The 20,860-nt window shown below is 52.7% G+C and overlaps 1 protein-coding gene across 2 annotated transcripts in view; it reads left to right on the top strand.

Moving 5' to 3' along the window:
• Lamc3 (laminin subunit gamma 3) overlaps positions 1-20,860 on the top strand; it is a 56,212-nt gene that overhangs the window by 29,449 nt on the left and 5,903 nt on the right. For both annotated transcript variants that reach the window (XM_055600789.1, XM_055600790.1), the window contains exons 13-26: positions 792-980; positions 2,828-3,073; positions 3,874-4,027; positions 4,541-4,683; positions 5,143-5,321; positions 7,033-7,174; positions 8,008-8,213; positions 8,755-8,831; positions 10,072-10,206; positions 11,837-11,984; positions 12,981-13,130; positions 16,124-16,226; positions 18,541-18,740; positions 20,224-20,370. In XM_055600789.1, the coding sequence (XP_055456764.1) occupies positions 792-980; positions 2,828-3,073; positions 3,874-4,027; positions 4,541-4,683; positions 5,143-5,321; positions 7,033-7,174; positions 8,008-8,213; positions 8,755-8,831; positions 10,072-10,206; positions 11,837-11,984; positions 12,981-13,130; positions 16,124-16,226; positions 18,541-18,740; positions 20,224-20,370 (2,219 nt within the window). The remainder of the gene's footprint in view (positions 1-791; positions 981-2,827; positions 3,074-3,873; positions 4,028-4,540; positions 4,684-5,142; positions 5,322-7,032; positions 7,175-8,007; positions 8,214-8,754; positions 8,832-10,071; positions 10,207-11,836; positions 11,985-12,980; positions 13,131-16,123; positions 16,227-18,540; positions 18,741-20,223; positions 20,371-20,860) is intronic.

Below are 20,860 nucleotides of genomic sequence, written 5' to 3'. Positions count from 1 at the left end.
CCCTTCCTCCGTGGTGTTGGCACTCTATCCTTGACCCCTGCAGACATCCGAGTGGCATATTCTCCATTACTGTCCCATTCTCCAGGACAGGAGCCTGAGGTGTGGGGTGGCCTCATGACCAGTGGGTAGCAGGGCCACACTCCCAACAGCTTGGGGCAGGGGTGTAGTCCAGTAGAGCTATTTCCCACACCTATACAGGAGTATGAACCTCACTGAGGGTTATCACATGACCAGGAGGCGCTAGGGGACAGACACAGTCTTCTCCATCTCAGTATCACAGGCCTTTCACCCTGCTGCCTCCCCAGAACAGACGGAGTCTCTGATACACAGATCATTCACCTGTCCTGTGCCTGGCAGATGTCACCGATTGAGCCTAGATAAGGCCATGTAATCCTTTCCCACATAATGATCCCTGCAGCCCTCAGTGAGGAAACAGAATGGTCTCATGAGACAGAACTGATTTTTCACCCCCACCAAGCCCTTGACTTAGCCACAACCATCATCCAAGACAGGGATTTGAGGTGCAGGGTGCCCACACAGCCAGCAGGGGGCAGAGCTGTGCCTCCTACCCACCGAGGAGATGGTTTTTCCAGCTCACACAGGAACCCTGACAGTAAGGCTCACCTGGACAATTTCTCCCCACCCCCTGCTGCTTCTACTTAGGGTTTTCACCAGTCTACCCGGATGTTCAAGGGTTGCAGCATCAGGAAGGCTGAGAACCGCTGCTCCTGGAGGGGATGGAGTGGGCGGTCTGGGGTGCGGTGGTGAACAGGCACTGTCTTGCTCCTTAGGGATCTGCCTGTGTGGCCACCACACCGAGGGCCCTTCCTGTGAGCGCTGCATGCCAGGTTTCTATGGAAACGCCTTCTCAGGCCATGCCGATGACTGCCAACCCTGTCCATGCCCTGGCCAATCAGCCTGCACAACCGTCCCAGACAGTGGCGAGGTCGTGTGCACACACTGTCCCGCTGGCCAGAGAGGTGAGCGGGTGTGCTCTATCCCTAGAAAGACCAAGCCTGATGCCCTGATCCTTCCCTGGCTCTAGTGGAGGCGTCCAGGTTTGGGGTACGGGTGGGAAAGAGCCTGGTCCAAGCCAGACTTCTGGTGACAAAGTGTCCTTGTCAAGGCCCCAGTATGCTGAGAGTCGCTGCAGACCCGGGCCTTGGCCATATATAACCTTGAAAGGCTCATATGTGGGCCTTTAGAGCTGGACTCGTGGTTTGGGATGAAGCCAGAGGACCTTGGGATCCTCACTGCAAAGGTAGAAAACCCCAACACAGAAGTTTTACTGTTTCAAAGGAAGGCTTGGCTTGTGAAGTGATGCCGAATAAGCTGGGTGACCTGAGGCTGAGACTCAGAGCCTATGTAGAAAAAGGCTGGGCACGGTGGCGCTTCTGTACTGTCAGCACTCAGGATAGGGCAGAGACAGGACTTCCTGGGAGCTTGCTGCCTAGCCAGGCCAGCAGAAGCAGCGGCGTTCAGGTTAAGTGAGAGACGATGTCTCAAAACATAAAGTGGAGATCGGTTGAGGATGACGTCCAAGGTCGACCTCTGGCTTCATGCCCATACATACATGCACATATGTGTACACACACACAGGTCTTTCCAGCTCTCAGTCTCAGGTAGCACAAGGAAAACAGCCTCCCCACTCCCAGATTCCGCTGCAGCCTCTCCCTGCTGCCGGACTCCCGCTATCCTCAGAGGTGCATTTAACAGCATTTGAGATGACTGCACGCCCCACAAAGTCACCCACTTAAAGTGGACAATTAAATGGCTCTTGGCCTATTACATCATTAATTTTGCATCATAAGAAACCTATATCATAAAGCTGTCCTCCTTGACCATCGTTTTAAGCATGTGATTCATTGGCCTCAGGGGCCCTGGCATCTTATTCTGTTCCCTGCCACCACCCGTGCCGGTGAGCCCTGTGGCCACTGAACCCTTGTTTAATGCTCCCCGCTCTCAACACCATTGAGATGCTGACTCTCTGACGCTGACTCTTTGGGATCTCCACTGTGTTTAAGCATGTGTTGTCCTTCTGTGTCATTTTGCATCTGGCTGCATGTAGGGTTAGTGTCTGCACTGAGTGCCTTTATGGGATGTCCTGCTCTGACCTGTTCTGGAAGCAGCCTCCTGCCCTCCAGAGCCCCACAGTTGGGTGGACTCTTTCAGGGAACACAGGACCTGGTGTGCGTAGGTGAATCCCTCAGCTGGGCTGTGCTCCTGCCGGCATCTTCTTCTCCTTCATTTCTAACCTTTCCCCATTGTCGTGTCTCCCTGTGCTTTCATAGGCAAGTGAACCCCAGCCAGTGAGAAAGAGTAGGTGGGACATTCCTGAAGGAGGACACCAGGGGAGCGGTTGCCTCTCCTAGAAGGAACCACCCCGGGAGAGCCTGGGGTGGCTTACAGAGCAGGGATTTCTGCCAGCCTCTTTACCCACACACTTGGGGCCTTGAGGGAGAGTAGCATGCAGCTTGTCTGGACATCTGAGTTGGTGTCCAAGTGATGGTGAGAAAGATGCTCTTGATGCTGGTGAAGGTGGGAAGGATGAAGGCCAATCCTGTCGCACCTGCTACTTCTGAGCACCCAGAAGTCAGTGCTTTGGGGGAACAGCAGAGCTGTCCTCATCACAAAAGAAAGGAGCCTGGAATCAGAGAGTTGTGATGGCTTGCCCGGGGCCATACTGCCAGCAGTGTGCTCTAGGACCTGACTGCAAGCCAGCTTGAGCCATGGCTGCCCGCTCAGCTTCACCCAGAAGAGGGATAGCTATATAGCACACTCTGAGTGCAGCTGGCCAGAGCACCAAACCTGTTCCTTCCGTACACAGGACGACACTGTGAGAACTGTGAAGATGGCTTTTTTGGGGATCCTCTTGGGCTCTCCGGAACTCCCCAGCCCTGCCACCGGTGCCAGTGCAGCGGGAACGTGGATCTCAATGCTGTGGGCAACTGTGATCCTCATTCTGGCCACTGCTTGCGCTGTCTGTACAACACAACCGGGGCCCACTGCGAGCACTGCCAGGAGGGTTTCTACGGGAGCGCCTTGGCCACAAGGCCCTCGGACAAATGTGCTCGTGGGTATCCAAATCCCATACCCACAAGGGTAAGGCATGGGAGCCACTGTCCTCACCCCTCATGGAGGCTACCATACCAGCTGTCCCCTCCGCTCGGCTGGGCAGCCCTAAGCAGGTCTCTCGCCTTCTCTGTCCTCTAGAAGGCACTGGGATTTGTTCCTCAGTCCTGACAGCTCATAAGCTCTGATCCCACATTGATAATCAGCACTTTCCTCATAGCCACTGTTAACACATGAGGCTCATGCAGGGAAGGTGAGGCCACAACTCCCCCTCATCTGTTCCCCCTCTCCCCGCCTGGGTTGCATTCAGCCTTATGCCTGTCCGGGGGCCACAGCCTGCATCTGCTGAATCAGGCTCCTGGAAGTCCTGCATCAGCAACTCAGCTTTCACCCTGACCCAATGTCCTCAGAGCCCTTCCCCACATGGCACCCTGTACTCTTCCCTGTCCTGGGTGGAGCCCCCTGCAGGAAACCCCACGCTGGCATCAAGAAGCATGCTCTATTGTGGTTCCTGGGAGAGCCAAAGTGTGTGGTCCCAGATACGGCTGCCAGGCCCTGCTGTGGTCAGCGGCTACATCTTTCGCCCTCTCTCCAGCCTGCAGGCTTGAGGCGCTCTCAGGAATATTTACAGCCCCAATCTTCTGGGCCGGCCCACCAAAGACACAGCAAACGGGCTGAGGCTTGAGCTTGCCCCTCAAGCCTTTTCCGGGAGGGTTTCAGGAACCTGGCCTGACTGAGGGTCATCTCTGGGCTCCATTGGCATCTCAGCTTCCACTCAATATCCTTTCCTGCAACTCCCAGCCTGCAGCTGTGACCTGAGGGGTTCAGTCCGTGGGAAGACATCCTGCAACCCAGTGACCGGCCAGTGTGCCTGCCTGCCTCATGTCACCGGGAGGGACTGCAGCCGCTGCAGCCCCGGCTTCTATGACCTCCAGTCTGGGAGGGGCTGCCAGAGGTAGGGGGTGAGGCTGGAAGTGCCCTCAGTGTCTTGCCAGGTGGGGGGGAAGGCACCCTGGAGCTCTGGGGATGGCCTTTGCCTAGAATGCACCATCTCAGATCCATTCCCAGGACCACGGTGCCCTTTACCAAAGGGTACAAAAGCTCAGTCTCTTGGTATCAGACTCATGGCTCTGCCAGCCCAGGAGACTGGCCAAGAATGGGCCAAGGGCTGGCCAGGCAGGCAGGCAGCTTGTTTGGTCTGGTTCTCCTCTCAGTGACACCTATCACTGGACCACACAGTGCCTGAGACGCATGTCTCGGCCGAAGAGGATGACTCCAGCAGGGAAGGCTAAAGGAAGTGACTGACCGTCCTTATGCAGAGCCTGGGAGCCCTTAGTATGGGATTCCCACAGTGACTTGCCAGATCTGTAGATCTGTGCCCATGGCTTTATTGTTTTTTTCTTCTGTCCTATGAGAGGCTGGGTTAAGGGATGGCAGGATCCAGCCTCATGCTTGCTTCTTGTTGCAGCTGTAAATGTCATCCACTTGGCTCCTTGGAGAACAAGTGCCACCCCCAGACCGGCCAGTGCCCCTGCCGACCTGGCGTCACAGGCCAAGCCTGTGACAGATGCCAGCTGGGTTTCTTTGGCTTCTCCATCAAGGGCTGCCGGGGTGAGCAACTGGGTTCTAGTGGGCTGTGGGAGGGCGGGGCTGAGGTCTCTTGCTGGAGGTGACCCACAGAAGCAGGTACAGTAGGAAAGATGATGGCAGATGCTGGGCCTTGAGAACCCACAGTGCAGGAGTGTGAGCGGTGTCCCGGTGGCACCTCTAACGTGACCTCTGAACCCTGTGTGTCCCCAGACATCATGTCACATGTGAGCCAAGGTTCCTTCAGTTGAACAGCTAGCGCTTTGGCAGTTCTGGGTCCCTGGGAACAGTGCAATTAAGTGAGGCTCAAGGTTCAGTTGCCGACTCTAACGTTTTGGTCAGTCTCTGGCGTGGAGCCCTGGAGTCTGCATTTGAGGATGCTCGGGGGTTGTGGGGATTTCCGGGTTGGCTATGAGAATTTGGGGGGTGGGAGACGAGTAGGAGATCACCGTCAGGTCCCCAGAGCTGGCTGCTGTCCTCCAGACTGTCGGTGTTCCCCACTGGGTTCTGCCTCCTCCCAGTGCCATGAGAACAGTACGTGTGTGTGCCGGCCCGGCTTCGTGGGCTATAAGTGTGACCGCTGCCAGGACAATTTCTTCCTCGTGGATGGTGGCACGGGCTGCCAAGAGTGTCCAACCTGCTATGCCCTAGTGAAGGAGGCGGTAAGTTGCCATGCCTAGACTGCCCCACCTTCAGGTTCATTTCACAGCTGCATGGAATACCAGCTCCATGCTGTGGCTTGTGTTCCCACTGGCCACCGGCTTCTGAGTTCACCCAGCTTCCTCATTCCAATCCACCTAGCCCTCACCTCCTCACCCCATCCTAGGTGAACCCGAGGTGGCTCCTAGAGGAACCCGAGGTGGCTCTTGTCACAGCCCTTCCTAACCTCCCGGGGCCAAGGTCATACCCCATCCCCACCCCACCCTGTCTAAGACAGGGTTTCTCTGTGTAGCTCTGGCTGTCCTGGACTTGCTTTGTAGACCAGGCTGGCCTCAAACTCAGAGAGATCAGCCTGCCTCTGCCTTGGTGAGTGCTGGGATTGAAGACATGCACCACTGAGCCCAGCCAAGGTCATACTTGTCCAGCTCAGTGGGATGAGGTGATGGACTACCCTTGGAGCAGCACAAACATCATTTCAAGTAGAAAATGGAGTTGGAGTCAGAGCTTGGAGCCTGAGGGACCCCATGGGACCCCGCCTCATTAGTTGTCTTGTCCAGGGAGTTGACAACCTTGTAAGATTTAATGTCCTACTAGGTCCAGTGTTCAAGCCTCCTGGGCCCAGTGTGGCTCTGAGAGTATACGGCGATGTCGGAGAAAGTGGCAGAAAGTGGAGAAAGTCCTGAGCTCTAGCTATAAGCCCATGGGGCAAGCAAGCCAAGGCCACTTGTATTTCTACAGGACAGCATGCATTTTGCACCACTGGGTAAACCAAGCTACCACATGGCCTCCCCCTGCCTAGGACAGTTTTGTTTTCTTTCAAATGAATTCATAACCCATTTGCCATGGAGAAAGGCACAGAAAGTCTAGGGTCTGTCTGAGCACTGGGAGCTTTGGGCCAAAGGGCAGAGCTTGGGACCTGGCCCTCTGCTTAGTGTGGTTGCAAAGCATTCTGAGCCATGGCAGGCACTCACGTCGAAGCTGGCTCCTGCTACACATACCATATATGCAACCGCTGTGCACATGAATGAGAGCGTGGGCTCGACATAGTACATGCTGGCAGCATGTGCCCATAAGACCCACACTGTGTGCCAAGCCCCAGAGACACAGTGCACAGGAGAGACACAACATGCATAGGGGTTACTAAGGAGCTTACTGTACAAACTCAAAGACCTGAGTCTGGTCCCGGAAACCATGTAAAAAGGGCACACAACAGCATCAAAGGCTGAGAAAGCAGAGGCAACCAGATCCCTTTGGCTTGCTGGCCAGTCAGCAGAGCCTTCTTGATGAGGCTTTCATCAGGGAAGGATACTGTTTAAAAACAAACAAACAAATAGAAAAGTAGGTGGTATGTAAACAGGAACAATTTCCAGGGTTAGCCTTTGACCTCCACACACATATGTATATACACATGCACCTCTCTATGCAAGCATGGACACATACAAGCACATCTACATACATGCCCTCATGCACACAAATCTTTATGGAGCGCCTTTTCTCTCCCGCTATGCCTCCCTCATTAGGACAAGGGTGTGGCTGGCGAGGTGTCAGCAGGTGCTAGGCTGTAAGAAGGGAAGAAGCTGATGAAGTTGGGTGGGCAAGATAGGTCCTTGGGGTTGGTGAGCCCTTAGCAGGATTGGAAAGACTGACCCAGGCAGAAGCCAAGGGTCATGCACAGCACCTCATCCGGCCTTCCTTCCCCACTGTGCCCTGCAGGCAGCCAAGCTGAAGGCCAGGCTGATGCAGATGGAGGGTTGGCTGCAGGGGTCTGACTGTGGCAGCCCCTGGGGACCACTGGACATCCTGCAGGAAGAAGCCCCTCGGGGGGCTGTCTACCAAGGTCACCACCCATACCAAGGTACAGGGGGATGACAGAATGGGAGGTGAGGGGCTGGTGGTAGGGTTTGAGAGCTCTCAGGAGAGTCATGAAGCCCGGAGGCTTCACCTCCCCGTCCCTAGCTCTGTAATGATATTAACACAGGTCTCTGTCCCCTGTCTCCTGCCCTGTGCTGACTACACGTAAGTTCAAGGCAAGCCACTTACCGCACGCTCGGCATGCCTGGGGCGCTGTTCCAGGTGCTGAATGGGAGGAGTCCTCCAGGGTTTTGGTTCTTGACCTGTTGGCTTGCTGCCCTGTCTCCAGCCAGTGTTTGGCACAGTGCAAAAGAATTAGCAACTAATAAAAAAGCAGACCTGTCGTTAAGCCAGGTGGAATGTGGCCCTGGGCTACAGAAAGGGCGCAGAATGTTGAAACTGAGTTGATCGCTTTGTACAGCTGTGTTTGCAAGCAGCTGTGCTTCAGCAGCTGGCTGAAGGTGAGCGCAGCACCTGTGAGCAGGAGGCAGCATCAAATGAAAGAGCAGTTAGATGTCACCGTGTGAGCCTTAGTGAGAATCACCGCACTGAACTGAATTGGAGATCAACTGCCCAGCCCAAATTCTGGAGTCACTCATTGTGGCTCCAAAGGGCCTGCCTCCAAGTCCCTGTACGTGGCTGATTGGCTACAAGCCCTAGTTTGCCTTCTCTGGGCCCCAGCCTTTGCAGATGTAAGATGGACAGGTTTCTCCTGTAGTGTGTGGGAGGCAAGGGGAAGAGTGGCGCTGGGGATCCAGCTGTGCCCAGGCAGGTGACGGTCTCAGACGGAAGCCTGGGTGAGGGGAATCTCAGTGATTGTGGAATCACTCCCCACAGAGGCCTGGGGGCCCTTCCTGGAGCAGATGGCGGGCCTGGAGGGTGCCGTGAAGGCCGTTCGGGAGCAGGTGCAGATGCTGAGAGGGAGGGCCCACTGTGCCCAGGCTGAAGCTCAGAAGACCTGCGTCCAGATGTCGGAGCTGGGGGAGACATTGCAGTCCTCAGAGGAGGAGGTCCTACGAGCAGCCTCGGCTCTTTCCTTTCTGGTACCGTGGTCTCCCCCACCCTGCTTCCCCTGGAGCCTATGTAGCGGTCTTTGCCCCAGCCCTTCCCTTGACCGTTGTCTGTGGTTCTGTGTGCTCTTTATAGGATGTTTGGTGTGAGCCACGTGGTGGTGGTGCATGCCTTTAATCTCAGCCCTTGGGAAGCAGAGGCAGGCAGATCTCTGTGAGTTTGAGGCCAGCCTGGTCTACAGAGCGAGCTCCAGGACAGCCAAGGCTACACAGAGAAACCCCATCTCAAAAAACAAACCAAAAAAGGCTGGTGTCACCTTCAAACTGGGTCGTGCTAGGTCTCTTCAGAGAAAGTCACTATTTGCGAAAAGCAAATATATGTTGAGTAGACAGTGAACGCACAATGGCAGGCAGTGTCACTGGGTTTGCTGTGGACACCCCCCACCAAGCGCTGATGTTACAGTTAGCTTTGCACAGTTATAAAATGATTGGAGCCATTCTATCCTGCCCAGTTAGCTGGCTGTAACCCTTGACCTTCCAGGAGGAGCCTCAGTTTCTTCCTCTCTTCTTTAAGGCAAGTTTTCAGGAAGGATCCATCCCACCTACAAATTGGAGCCATCTGGCATCAGAGGCCCACGTCCTTGCCAGGAGGTGAGCCCAGGGGCTCAGGATATGGGGGACTGTGCCCATACTGTTGACAGGGGGCAGGCCTTCTTGGACAGGCTCCAGAGTCAGCGTTAGCCTATAGGAGCTAGTACCAGATGAGCCAAGGGCTGCCCAGTGGAGAGTAAATGTTACCAGTATGGGAAGAGGTTGGGGTGGGGGTGAGGATGGAGGTTCAGACACTTTGGGGAAAAGCTTGCTCAGTGGAATGCGTCTCAGCATCTGGTGGCTTAAAAAAACATATATTTATTAAGATGTAATTCACAGGACCTGGGGAGATGGCTCAGTTAGTAAGTGCCTATCACCCAAGCATGAGGACCTGAGGTCAGTCCCCAGAGCCCCTGTAAAAAGCCAGGTGTGGTGACACCGGCTTGTAATTTCAGCACTAAGGATGCAGAGACAGCATGATCCTGGGCATACTAGCCAGCCAGCCTAGTCTAGGTCCCAGGGAGAGACCCTGTCTTAAGAAACGAGGTGGGCTGGGCACCCACCTAGCACTTGGGAGGCAGAGGCAGGTGGATTGCTGTGAGTTTGAGGCCAGCCTGGTTTACAGAGTGAGTTCCAGGATAGCCAGGTCTACACAGAGAAACCCTGTCTAAGAAAGAAAGAAAGAGGGCTGGAAAGATGGCTCAGTGGTTAAGAGCACTGTCTGCTCTTCCAAAGGTCATGAGATCAATTCCCAGCAACCACATGGTGGCTCACAACCATCTATAATGTGAACTGATTCTCTTCTGGCAAGTGTAAATGCAGATAGAACACTCATATACATAAAATAAATAAATCTTAAAAAAAAAAGAAAGAGAGAGAGAGAGAAAGAAAGAAAGAAAGAGGAAAAAAGAAAGAAAAAGAAAAAAATAAATGAAGAAGCCTAGCTGTAGGCTCACGTTGGACATGAGTAGACAGATCCAGAGAAGTCAATTCCTTATGGACACACAGCTGGGAAGTGATAGATCCAGGATTCAATCCCAGGCTGGCTTGTCTGCTCCCTGCTGTGCTGTTTTCTATGAGAGGCCCTGGGTGATAGGCCTTTGCCAATCCTCCTGCGAGGACCATGGGAGTTGTAACTGATATGTGACAGGAGCAAAAACCCAGAGTGTCGCTGCCGTTGCTGCAGCGGGAGGTGGGTGGAAAGGGGTCTGTCCCCGTGGAGACCCGTGAAGCAGGGGTGTGGCCTGGGCACCCCTGCCTCTGTGTGTGCTCGCAGTGAGTGTCATGCCAATCCACACAGCCACAGGGACACAGCCACCAAGATCGCAGCCACTGCACAGAGGGCCCTGCTCGCCTCCAACGCCAGCCGCGAGCTCCTGTGGAATCTGCTGAAGGGGAGAGTGGCCTCGGAGGTCCAGCAAGAACTGGAGGACAGGTGAGGCCTCCACAGGTGTGTGGAGAAGCTTGAGATCAGCTTCTAGGAGCCCATAAGAACCAGCCAGAGGCCGCTGCTTCAAAATCCAGCCCCCCAGTCCTTCCTGTCACTCAGCTAGGGGCTCCCCATTAATACAGTCTTAATTATCCTCCTCATTGCTATGACGAAATACCTGATGCGAAACAATTTAAGGGAGGAAAGAGTTTACTTGGCTTCCAGTTCGAGGAAGTTCTTCCATCATGGTGAGGAAGATGCTATTACTGGGCTCTGAGTACCCCAACAAGCCAGTCCAGCCACCCATCCTTGATAAGCCGGTTTAATAGTGAAAAAAGGAAAAAGGATGTCAATGTGGCCACACTGGAAAGAGGGACAAAGACCTCCAGTGGGGAACACCTCGCTGCCGCTGTCAGCCCATCTTTGGGGTCCTGATGAGAGGTTACTGTTTAAGCAGTCCTGGTCAAGGTGTGGCCCTGCCCCATGGAAACCCATCATTGTTCTGGTTCTGTTCCTTTTCCTATGATCTGGGGAAAAGGCTCCCCCGCTGGCTGGGTCAGACTGTAGGCCTTCCCCTCTGGCTATAGGCTTTCTCCTGAGGAAATTCTTGGTTAGTTTGTTGTTGTTTGAGACAGGGCTTCTCTGTGTAGCCCTGACTGTCCTGGAACTCACTCTGTTGACTAGGCTGGCCCTGAATTTAGAGATCTGCCTGCTTCCACCTTCCAAGTGCTGAGATTAAAAGTGTGCACCACTACAACCCGGCTCCTGAGGGAATTACAATCCCTGGGGTCCATGGTTTCAGTAACGTGATCACAAAGGGAAAACGAGAGGCTTAGGCTAAATCTTCATCTTTGCTGGCCAGTTATGCATGGCTTCATGCAGGGGAGGCATGGGGCAGGGTCAGCAGGGAGTCATGTTGTATCTGCAGTCAAGAAGCAAAGAATGAACAGGAAGACCCCCTCCATAACATCCCAAGGTCCTCTCCCCAGTGACCCACTTCCTCTAGCAGAGCTCCACCTCCTAAAAGTTCCACCAAATTCTCAATGCCACTGAATGGGGACCAACTGTTCAAATGAGTCCATGGTGGTCACTTCCCATCCAATCAGCAACATACACCAAAGGTCAGCAGCAAGGGCATGGCCAGCCGAGATCACAGCCTAGGTCACTGTCCATACATCCCTGCCCCGCCCCCAGGCAGCTTCCTCTGCAATTTGCCAAGAGGATCCGAGAGTCTGTAGAACACGTGCTTCCCAAACTGAATAAGGGAATAATGGGTCGGCTCATTATGCAGCTTTGGAGGCTGGAGGATGACTCAGCTGTTAGGAGCACTTATTGATGTCATAGAGAACCCAAGTTCAGTTTCCAGCACCCACATCGGGGGGCTTGCAACTGCCCGGACCTCCAGCTCCAGGGTCTGATGCTTCTCACCTCCCTGGACACCTACACTCACAGACAGGCAAACACACAGGCATGCACACACACACACACAGTATACTGCGTCCTGACCTGAACAGGATGAGCCTTCCAGGAGGTGGGAGAGGGCTTTGCAGATCCTTTCAGCAGGTTTGATAGAGATGGAGAGGGGTTTCTTATATTACCCCTGATCTGTGGTTCATCCTCACCTCTTCCCTCCCAGGTACCAGGAGGTGCAAGCAGCTCAGACTGCTCTGGGCACAGCTGTGACAGAACTGCTGCCCAAAGCTCAGGGGGCACTGGCCATCTCAAAGCGCGATATTGGCGACACGGCCCCACATCTGGTCCCGCTGGTCATCCCTGGAGCAATGGTCAGTTCAGCATCCCTGGAGCTCCTCATGGGTGGGGGGCAGTGAAGGATCTAGGTTATGGAGAAGCCAGAGGGCCAGGCAGAGTGGGGCATGGCTTCTTGGTAACAGAGAAGAGGCCTGTTGAAACAGGTGGGGTTCAGCCTGTCTTCCATACCAAGGCTGGAACTACGACATGAACAAGGACATTGGAGGGGTGGGGATGATGTGTGTCCCAGTTCCCACTCCAAAAGTGACCTTGACCTTGACCAGTCTCTGAGTTTTAGCCACTAGTGGTCCTCTATCCTGTTGGCTCACCCTCCTGTAGCTTAATTTTAGAGGAGGGAGCTGGAGTCCATGATTTAATACTCATCCCTTCTCCCATCCTGCCCAGCTTGTCTGTTGGGGAATCCTGAGATCTCCGGTCTCAGAAACCCAGCTTTAGTAGAGTGCTAAGTCAGTTCTTGGTATGGCTCACAGGGAGAGTGTTTGCTCAGCATGCACAAAGCCCTGGGTTCCACCCCCAACACCAAGGAACTAAAACACAGAAGCCTGTCCAAATGCCTTTGGGACACAGGCTGCCTGCAGCTGCCGCCTTGTGGCTTCCCTTGCTTTCCTCACATGCAATAACCTGGATGACCTAGATACCAGTGAGAGCTTGGGATCATACACAGTTCTGCGTGGCTAACGTCTTGACCCATGTCTGGAAGCACATGGGTCAAGATTCACGTGGAGGAAGAACTGTGGGCCTGGGGAGGGACTCTCACCTTGCCAGGAAGAAAGGCAGTTATACCATGGGGTCTGAGGCTCTAGGGACAGGTTCCCCAGCCTGGCTTCTCTGCAACCCTGCCTTCTCCTGCCACTGCCCTGTGGCTGGATATCTGAGGTCCCTGAGGCACTCTGGGACCAGGGTCAAAAGCTTCAGTTCTGGGCTAGTTGCCACAGGCTGCCCCTCAGCACAACAGGACACACCTTCTCCCCAGTAGAGGGTCTGGTCCTTAACCCACCGTCTCCTCACAGCCTCAGAATTCCCAAGCCAGGGACCTGGACCGGAGAGTGAAGGCCCTGGAGCGGAAGCTGGAGCAGAAGGAGCGCGAGGCAGGCCAGGCCGTGGGAGCCCTGCAGGTGGAGGCTGGGAGAGCCCTGAGGAAGATGGAACCCTTCGTGCAGGTCAGCTTTGAACCTGGGACACAGGAGGGGGAGGGGCTGCCTCCGAAGGAACCTGGGGTGGGGTGGGGTGGAAACACGAAAAATAGCACTCCCAAGTGCCTGATGTCTCCATCAAAATGCCTAAGAGCTTTAAAGGCTGGTCAAGGCACGAGAGGGAAGTCTGATTGCTGAGAAAGGGTGAAGTGGTTCGAGGAGAGAGGACGGACAGACAAACGGGCAGGCATGTGGATGATTGAGACTATATCCATGCACCCTCTCTTAGGGTCAGTCACAACTGGATGGCTCTTGCGTCGATTCCCTTTCTTCTGCCCATAGAAACCCCATGCTCAGAGGCACCCACTGTGAGCAGCCCATGGGACTCTGTTACGCCACACAGCACGGTGTCCAGCCCAGACAGATGGCACCAGATGCGGGTGGAGGGTTCTAGGCTATGCTGTTTAACTTGGACCAGCCTGCTAACATAGAGAAGACCTGGTTAAAGTTGCCGTGCTTGAGCGTTTCCTTGGGGCGTAATTTCAGGCTATGGGAAGGCCCTATGAACAGCACCCAAAGCGTTCAGACCCTTTCCATGAGGCCTTCTGATGTTGGTGTTTTAGCCAGCCACGGGATGGGTGCCAAATTCAGGAGAGCAATGTGACACCACTCAGGGACCCAACCTGCTGGCCTGACTCAGCACCCCACACAATGGTGGCCATGGGTTTCCCAGAAGCCCCCAGCTTCCCTACCAACCCAGAAGATAAGTTATCTTGATGAGAAAGGAAGCAACTGAGGACTGGAGCCAGGACCTGGCACCTACCCAGGAGAGCTTTGCTGTCTTGAGGACCCCACAGAGTGCCCTCTGACCTGACCCACACCCCTATCCCAGGGTGAGAAAGCCAGGACCGGAGGCAGCTCTTCTGGGAAGAGAGTCATATGAGGGTCAAAACTCCTGCAGATGCTTTGCTGTCCACAAGCCTCACAGCACCCTCTCCCTCCCACCCAGTCTCAGGAGCAAAACTTAGGTTTCCCTGGCTCTTCAAACCACTGTTGTTCACTTGTAGCAAATCATATAAGAAACTTTTTTTTCAGCCTCAGATATTTTTTTTGGTTATTGCTAAGTGCCCACTTGGAATTTCCAACAGCAGCAAGATAAATATTTATATATGCCCAGAAGTCACAATGCAACATAAAGCTTCCTTTAAGCGTCCCGCCACCCAGGCCCACGTCCCTGCTCCTGATAACGCTTTATATTTGAGCTCTTCAACATTTAGTGTTTGGAAACAAGAATATGCCCCCACCTCACAGGACGATTTACCCTGTGTAAGTGGCATTTGGCACACTCACCTTGCCGTGAGGCCCCTCTCTAGTTCTGGGATGTCTCATTCCTCCCGAAGCACACACCTTTAGGCGGTGCCACCACTTCCCCTCCTGAGGCCCCGCACGCCCCTCTGTGGCCTTTGACTTCCAGAGTTTTCTCTTTTTCTGCCATTGAGTCCTGAGGACCAAACTTGATCTGTCAGCCTCAGCAGCAAGCACCTTTACATCGATGAGAGCCAGAATCATGCTCTCTTCAACCCAGACACCAACTTCCCTTTTATTTTTTATTATACATTTGTTTAGTTTTTGTGTCTGGGCGTGGGTGGGGTCACACAATGGCTACAACAAGAGCATGGAGGACAACTTGTGGGAGCTGTTCTCTCCTTCTGCTCTGAGAGGACTGAGATCAAGCTCGGGTCTGCAGTGACAAGCTCCTACCCACCGAGCCGCCTAGCCAGCCCAAATTCTCTTCTCAAACAACTATTATTGGCACATATTCATTACACGCAATTGTTTAGTTAATTGTGAGTTTCACTCTTCAGCTTCATACGTGTCACTGGCTCTTGCCCCTCACCCATTCCTGGTTTATTTTCCCAGCAAGTTAGCGACCATTCTACTTTCATGTCTTTTTTTGTAAGCCAACTAGCTTCAGTGGGGTTGTTTACAGCAGCACTGGTGAGAATTTATTTTCAGGAGCATGACTTCTGTCTTAGTCACTGTTCTATTGCTGTGAAGAGACACAGTGCTCAAAGCACCTTATAAAAGAAAGCATTCAGTTGGGGGCTTGCTTACAGTTTTGAGGGTTTGTTCATTATCATCGTGTCCGGGAGCATGGTGGCAGGCAGGCAGGCAGGCAGGCAGACATGGTACTGGGTTAGCTGAGAGCTTACATCCTGAGCCACAGGTGGAGGCAGAGAGAGAGCAAGGCTGGGCCCATCATGGGCTTCTGAAACCTCAAAGCCTACCCCCAGTGACCCCCTCCAACAAGGCCACACACCTAATCCTTTGAAACAGTTCCACCAGCTGATGACCAAACATTCAAATAGATAAGCCTAGGGGGGCCATTTTCATTCAGGCCACCACACTGTGGGTCCCACAGCAGTGTCTACACCACTGAAGACAATGTCTCCTTCCTCCATCAATCATTAGCTAAGTATAAATCCATAGGGAGGAGCGGGACCTTGTGACACTGCCCATAGCAGGATGCTGATGTATGCAGAGCTTATCCGGGTAGTCACAGCCACCGAGTTCAAGAACTCTCACTTCATGCCATGCCCTGAAGTCAGCTTCCTGTGACTGTCGTATTCCTGTGGTCCTCTCTTGCACAATCAAACCAATCAAACCCAAGTTCTTTACTGTCTAGTCACCTCTGGCAGTCATGGGGGAACTGATTGTTACTCCGTGAGGAGAAGCTGTGTGATAGCCCTGGGCTGACACAGCAGTGTTAGGGACTGAAGTGTGTGGCCGTCTCCTTTTCCTTTGGCTCTAGTTTTCTTATCATCCTCCAGGCTTCTGAAGACAGGGGAGTCCTCTTATGATTGACTTGGAGGCTTCCAATCATATAATCAGATCAGAGCTCCTAGAATCACGGTGATCTTCAGGCAGAGTCATTCTGAGGTTTGGGACATAGCCTGTCCATCTGGGCCCCTTGACCTGTGTCCAGGCAGCCGCCTTGCCTTTGTTTTCTCTCCTTGCAGCTACGCTATGAGACCTCAGCTGCCCTGACACAGGCTTCCTCAGCTGTCCACGCTGCCACAGTGACGGTCATAGGAGCGAAGACCCTGCTGGCTGACCTAGAGGGTATGTGTGTCCTGTTGAGTCCTGGGCTCTGACAGCTGACCCTCCTCAGATGCCTGGCCACAGGGAACAGAGTCTATGTAGACTTCAGCCAGGTAGACCAGTCTTCCTGCCTCTCAAGGCTTCCATGCTGTTTGTCTGTCCCTGTGTCACATGCTACTCACCGGTACTGGCCCTGTGGCCACCCCAACTAGTTCCTATTGTTATCAGACCAAGCACAGAGCTCCTCAGGAGCAGATGGGAAGAGAATCTGCTGTCACTGGCAGGGGTGTGGCTCAGTGGTAGAGAGCCATCTGTGAGGTCCCAAGTCCCTTCCTTAGCACAGGTAAAAAGAGCCAGGGCTGAGGGTATGGCTCAGCTGACAGGGTGCCTGCTGATTGTGCATGAGGCCCCAAATATGCCAGGCATGGCGGTGCATGCCTGTAATCTTAGCACTCAGGAGGATCAGAAATTCAAGTTCATCCTTGAATACATAGTGAGTTTGAGGCTATCCTGAGCTATGTGAGACTCCCCCCCCCCAAAAAAAAAAAAAAAAAAAAAGGAAGGAAAGCAAAAGCAAACAAAATCAAACTTCTGCATGGTGGCTCACACTTGTACTCCTAGCACTAGGTAAACTGAGGTAAGTAGAGCACTCTGAGCTCTCCTGACTGAGGTGGTGGTGGTGCACGCCTTTAATCCCAGGCTCAGGAGGCAGAGGCAGGTGGGTCTCTGAGTTCAAGGCCAATCTGGACCACATAGTGAGTTCTAGGATAGCCAGGGCTACACAGAGAAATCCTGTCTCAAGAAACAAAAACAAACAAGCAAGCAAGCAAGCAAACAACAACAAAAACCCACCACCACCACAACCCCCCTCCTCCCCAAAAACCCAGTTGCTGGATGGTAGTTCACACCTGTACTAGCACATGGTAAGCTAAGGTAGGCCTCAAGTTTGAGACCAGCCTGGGCTACCAAAGTAAGTTCTAAGACAGCTTGAGTTATTGAATGAAATCTTGTATCAAAATACTCCAAACAAAACAAAACTCAAAACTATGTTAGAGAGTTTCTCTTGAGAGTTGGGTAAGCTGTGATGCCTGCCCAAACTTCTGCAACTTTAAGAAAATGAAGTTATGGTGTGTGGTGGTGGTGGTGGTGGGGTATCACATGCCTACAATCTCAGCAGAGGTGGCAGAGGCAGATCCACAGAGGTGGATCTCTATGAGTTCAAGGCCAGCCTCGTCTACAAAATGAGTCCAGGACAGCCAAGGCTACACAGAGAAACCCTGTCTAGAAAAACAAAAACAAACAAATAAAAGAAAAAAGAAGCCAACTGACCTGTTGAATGAGAATATCAATTGCTTATCCATCTTGGAGTCAGAGATGAGCACTCTTTCTGCCTCATGGGGTGCTGTGTGATTGACTCCTGCCACGCCATCTTTGCTCCAGAGATAAGCCTTTGTGGCTCTCTGTCCACCCCAACTAGCACCTCCTTCCAGCCCTGCCTGCTGCACACTGGAAATGTAGCTCTAGCCCAGTGGTGCTGGGGTGGGGCATCTCGTCTTGCTTCCTTGGGGTCTGGGGTCCTGGTCACTCACTCATTGGGCATGGCTGTGTGTGAGCTTATGTAACCAAAAAAAAATCACATTTAGGGAAATGTAAATCTGTGCTACAGAATGTCATGTGTTATTTTAATTTCATGTGTTATTTTAGGGGGCATCTGAACTGTAGAGGGTCATAAGCTGCCCTCTGTTACCTTGTTTGTTTGTTTGTTTTTGGTCTTTTTGTTATTTTGTCTTATTTTTTTTTTCCCAGAGCTGAGGACCGAACCCAGGGCCTTGCGTTTGCTAGGCAAGCACTCTACCACTGAGCTAAATCCCCAACCCCATAAGCTGCCCTCTGTAGGTCTCATGGCTCTCTGCCCTCAGCTTCCTCCTCTCCACATGGAGATGCCCATGGCATCCTGAGTGTCACCTTCTCCTTGTGCTGGGATGAATTTTGTTCCTCTGACTCTGCTCTGTAGCCCAAAAGATTAATTTCCAACCTCAACCCCAGACTCTTCCCACCCTCTCCCATCACAGTCCAGAGGCCCTTGAGGCCCTTGTGACCACAATACAGACACATCATAGCATCTGGGTCTTTTCACTCACTGAGGGTGATGTCTCACTCCTTTTGTTTTTCCCTGGGGTCACCTTGAGGAGGGGACTCATAAGATCTCCTCTGTCTCCAACCTCCAGTTCCATTGTCCAAAGTGCTGGGGCTGGTCAAGCATCTTTGGTCTGCCTCTGTCAGGCTCTCAAATGTGAGTCTGTTCCTCCTGCCACAGCCTTGGCCGATTTTGCAGGCATGAAGCTGAGGTTTCCTCTACCCAAGGAGCAGGCAGCACTGAAGAGGAAAGCAGGCACTATCAGGACTAGGCTCCTGGAGGAAACGAAGAGGAAGACCAAGCAGGCAGAGAGGATGCTGGGAAATGCTGCATCTCTCTCCTCCAGTGCCAAGAAGAAAAGCAAAGAAGCAGAACTGATGTCCAAGGACAATGCCAAGGTCAGGTTCAGGACAACAGCCCTTGTTGACAACTTTCTTGCCCTTGGTGCCAAAGATCCCACACTTACTAACTGCTGTGGGTCCTGGCGTCCAGTTCAGGAGTTCATGTGGGTGACCTCACTAATACTCCCCCCCCAAAAAAAAAGAGTCACTGGTAGCCCTATGAGAATGTTGAGAACTCAGCTGAGCCAAGTTCAAGGCTTAAGTCATATGACCAGGACTCATACCTGGTCTCATTGGGATGTTGTCTAAACATCTAGGTTTTTCTTTGTTTTATTTCTTTCATCTTATTTACTTTTTAATATAATTTTTTAAAGATTTATTTATTTGTTTGTTTGTTTATTTATTTATTTAGTTATTTGTTCAAATGTTTTGCCTGCATGTATGTATTTTGACTGTGTACATGCCTGGTGTAGGCAAAACTCAGAAGTGAGATCCCTTGGCTGTGAACCATGGGACCATGAGACCATGGTCTCTACATGAACCATGTAGAGACGCCACTGTTCTCAACTGCTGAGCTCTCTCTTCAGCCCCCACTTTTTAATTTTTTGACAGTCTCATGTCTTCTAGACTGGCCTTGAAATCACTATCTGGCTGAGAATGACCTTGAACCTTTGATTCTTCTGCTGCCCCCCTCAGTTTATCCCGTCTAAAGATGGAATTCAGGGCCTCATGCATCCAAATGATTCACATCCCCTATCCCCTAGGGTTTCTTTAACGGGGCCCAAATTCTAACTGCTCTGTGGGTGTGTGTTATGTGTGTCTGTGTGTGTGTATCTGTGTGTGTGTGTCTGTGTCTATGTGTGTGTCTGTGTGTATGTGTCCGTGTGTATGTGTCTGTGTGTGTCTGTGTTTCCCCGTTTGTGTGTCTCCATCCTCAAATCTGGGGCTCACACCCAAGTGAACTCTCTTCATGGGTACCTAAATTCCTGAAGGGCTGGCCTGAAACTGGTAGTTTTAGGTGCAGCTTCTTGTCCCGCTACTCAGATTTTGGGCAACTCCTCCTCCCCCTCGCTGGACCCCTGTTTCCCCATCTATAAAATAGGTAAAACTTCTCCACGAAAGACAAATGAGTAGTTTGTAGTATTTATACTGGAAAGACATCTCGCCTCCTGTGTAAACCTGTTGACCGTGGGAATGAATGAATGAGTGCATGTTCTAGGTTATGAAGTGAATGGCTTGGCATCAAGTCATCAGAACTGTTGTCCAAGCCTGACCTGGTGGTACGAGCCCGTATCTCAGCTACTTTGAAGGCTGATGCAGGAGGATCACAAAATCCAAGGCTATTCTGGGTAACAGTGAACTCCTATTTCAAAATTAAGCGTAAGAACCCGTCATGACAAGTAGGTGAGTTGTTTTAGGGTGCTTACATAACATGTGGGAGAATCTGGGTTCCAACTTCAGTACTGAAAAAGAGAAACAAAGAACAAAACCTGTCTCTCCCAAAGGGCTGATTCTTTCCTTCCCTGTTGCTGTCTTGCAGCTCACCAGAGCTATGCTGAGAGAAGGGAAGCAAGGTTACCGTCATGCCAGCCGACTCGCCAGCCAGACCCAGGCCACACTCCGCCAGGCCTCTCGCCTGGTTCTGATCTCAGAAGCACGCAGAAGGGAGCTGGAGGAAGCTGGGCAGGTGGGGTGCCCAGCCTTCTCTCCATTCCCCCAGGCCCGGTGTCTTAGTTAGGGTCACAGGAACCTGGAGGCAGGAGCTGGTGCAGAGGCCATGGAGGGGTGCTGCGTACTGGCTTTGCTCCCCATGGCTTGCTCAGCCTGCTTTTTTTTTCCTTTTCTTTTGAGATAGGGTTTCTCTATGTAGCCCTGGCTGTCTGGGATTAAAGGTGTGTGCCACCAAAGGGACGGCCTGCTTTTTTTTTGGGGAGGGGGCGGGATTGATTTTGGTTTTTGGAGAAAGAGTTTCTCTGTGTAGCCTTGGCTGTCCTGGACTCCCTTTGTAGAACAAGATGGCCTCAAACTCACAGACATCCATCTGCCTCTGCCTCCTCTGCCTCTCTGCCTCTGCCTCTGCCTCTGCCTCTGCCTCTGCCTCTGCCTCTGCCTCTGCCTCTGCCTCTGCCTCTGCCTCTGCCTCTGCCTCTGCCTCTGCCTCTGCCTCTGCCTCTGCC

The sequence above is a fragment of the Psammomys obesus genome, unplaced genomic scaffold (genome assembly GCF_907164565.1).
Source record: "Psammomys obesus unplaced genomic scaffold, mPsaObe1.curated_primary_1811, whole genome shotgun sequence".
In the NCBI taxonomy this organism is placed as follows: domain Eukaryota; kingdom Metazoa; phylum Chordata; class Mammalia; order Rodentia; family Muridae; genus Psammomys; species Psammomys obesus.
Note: the sequence above shows the minus strand (reverse complement) of the source record. Positions and strands in the feature narration are given on the sequence as shown.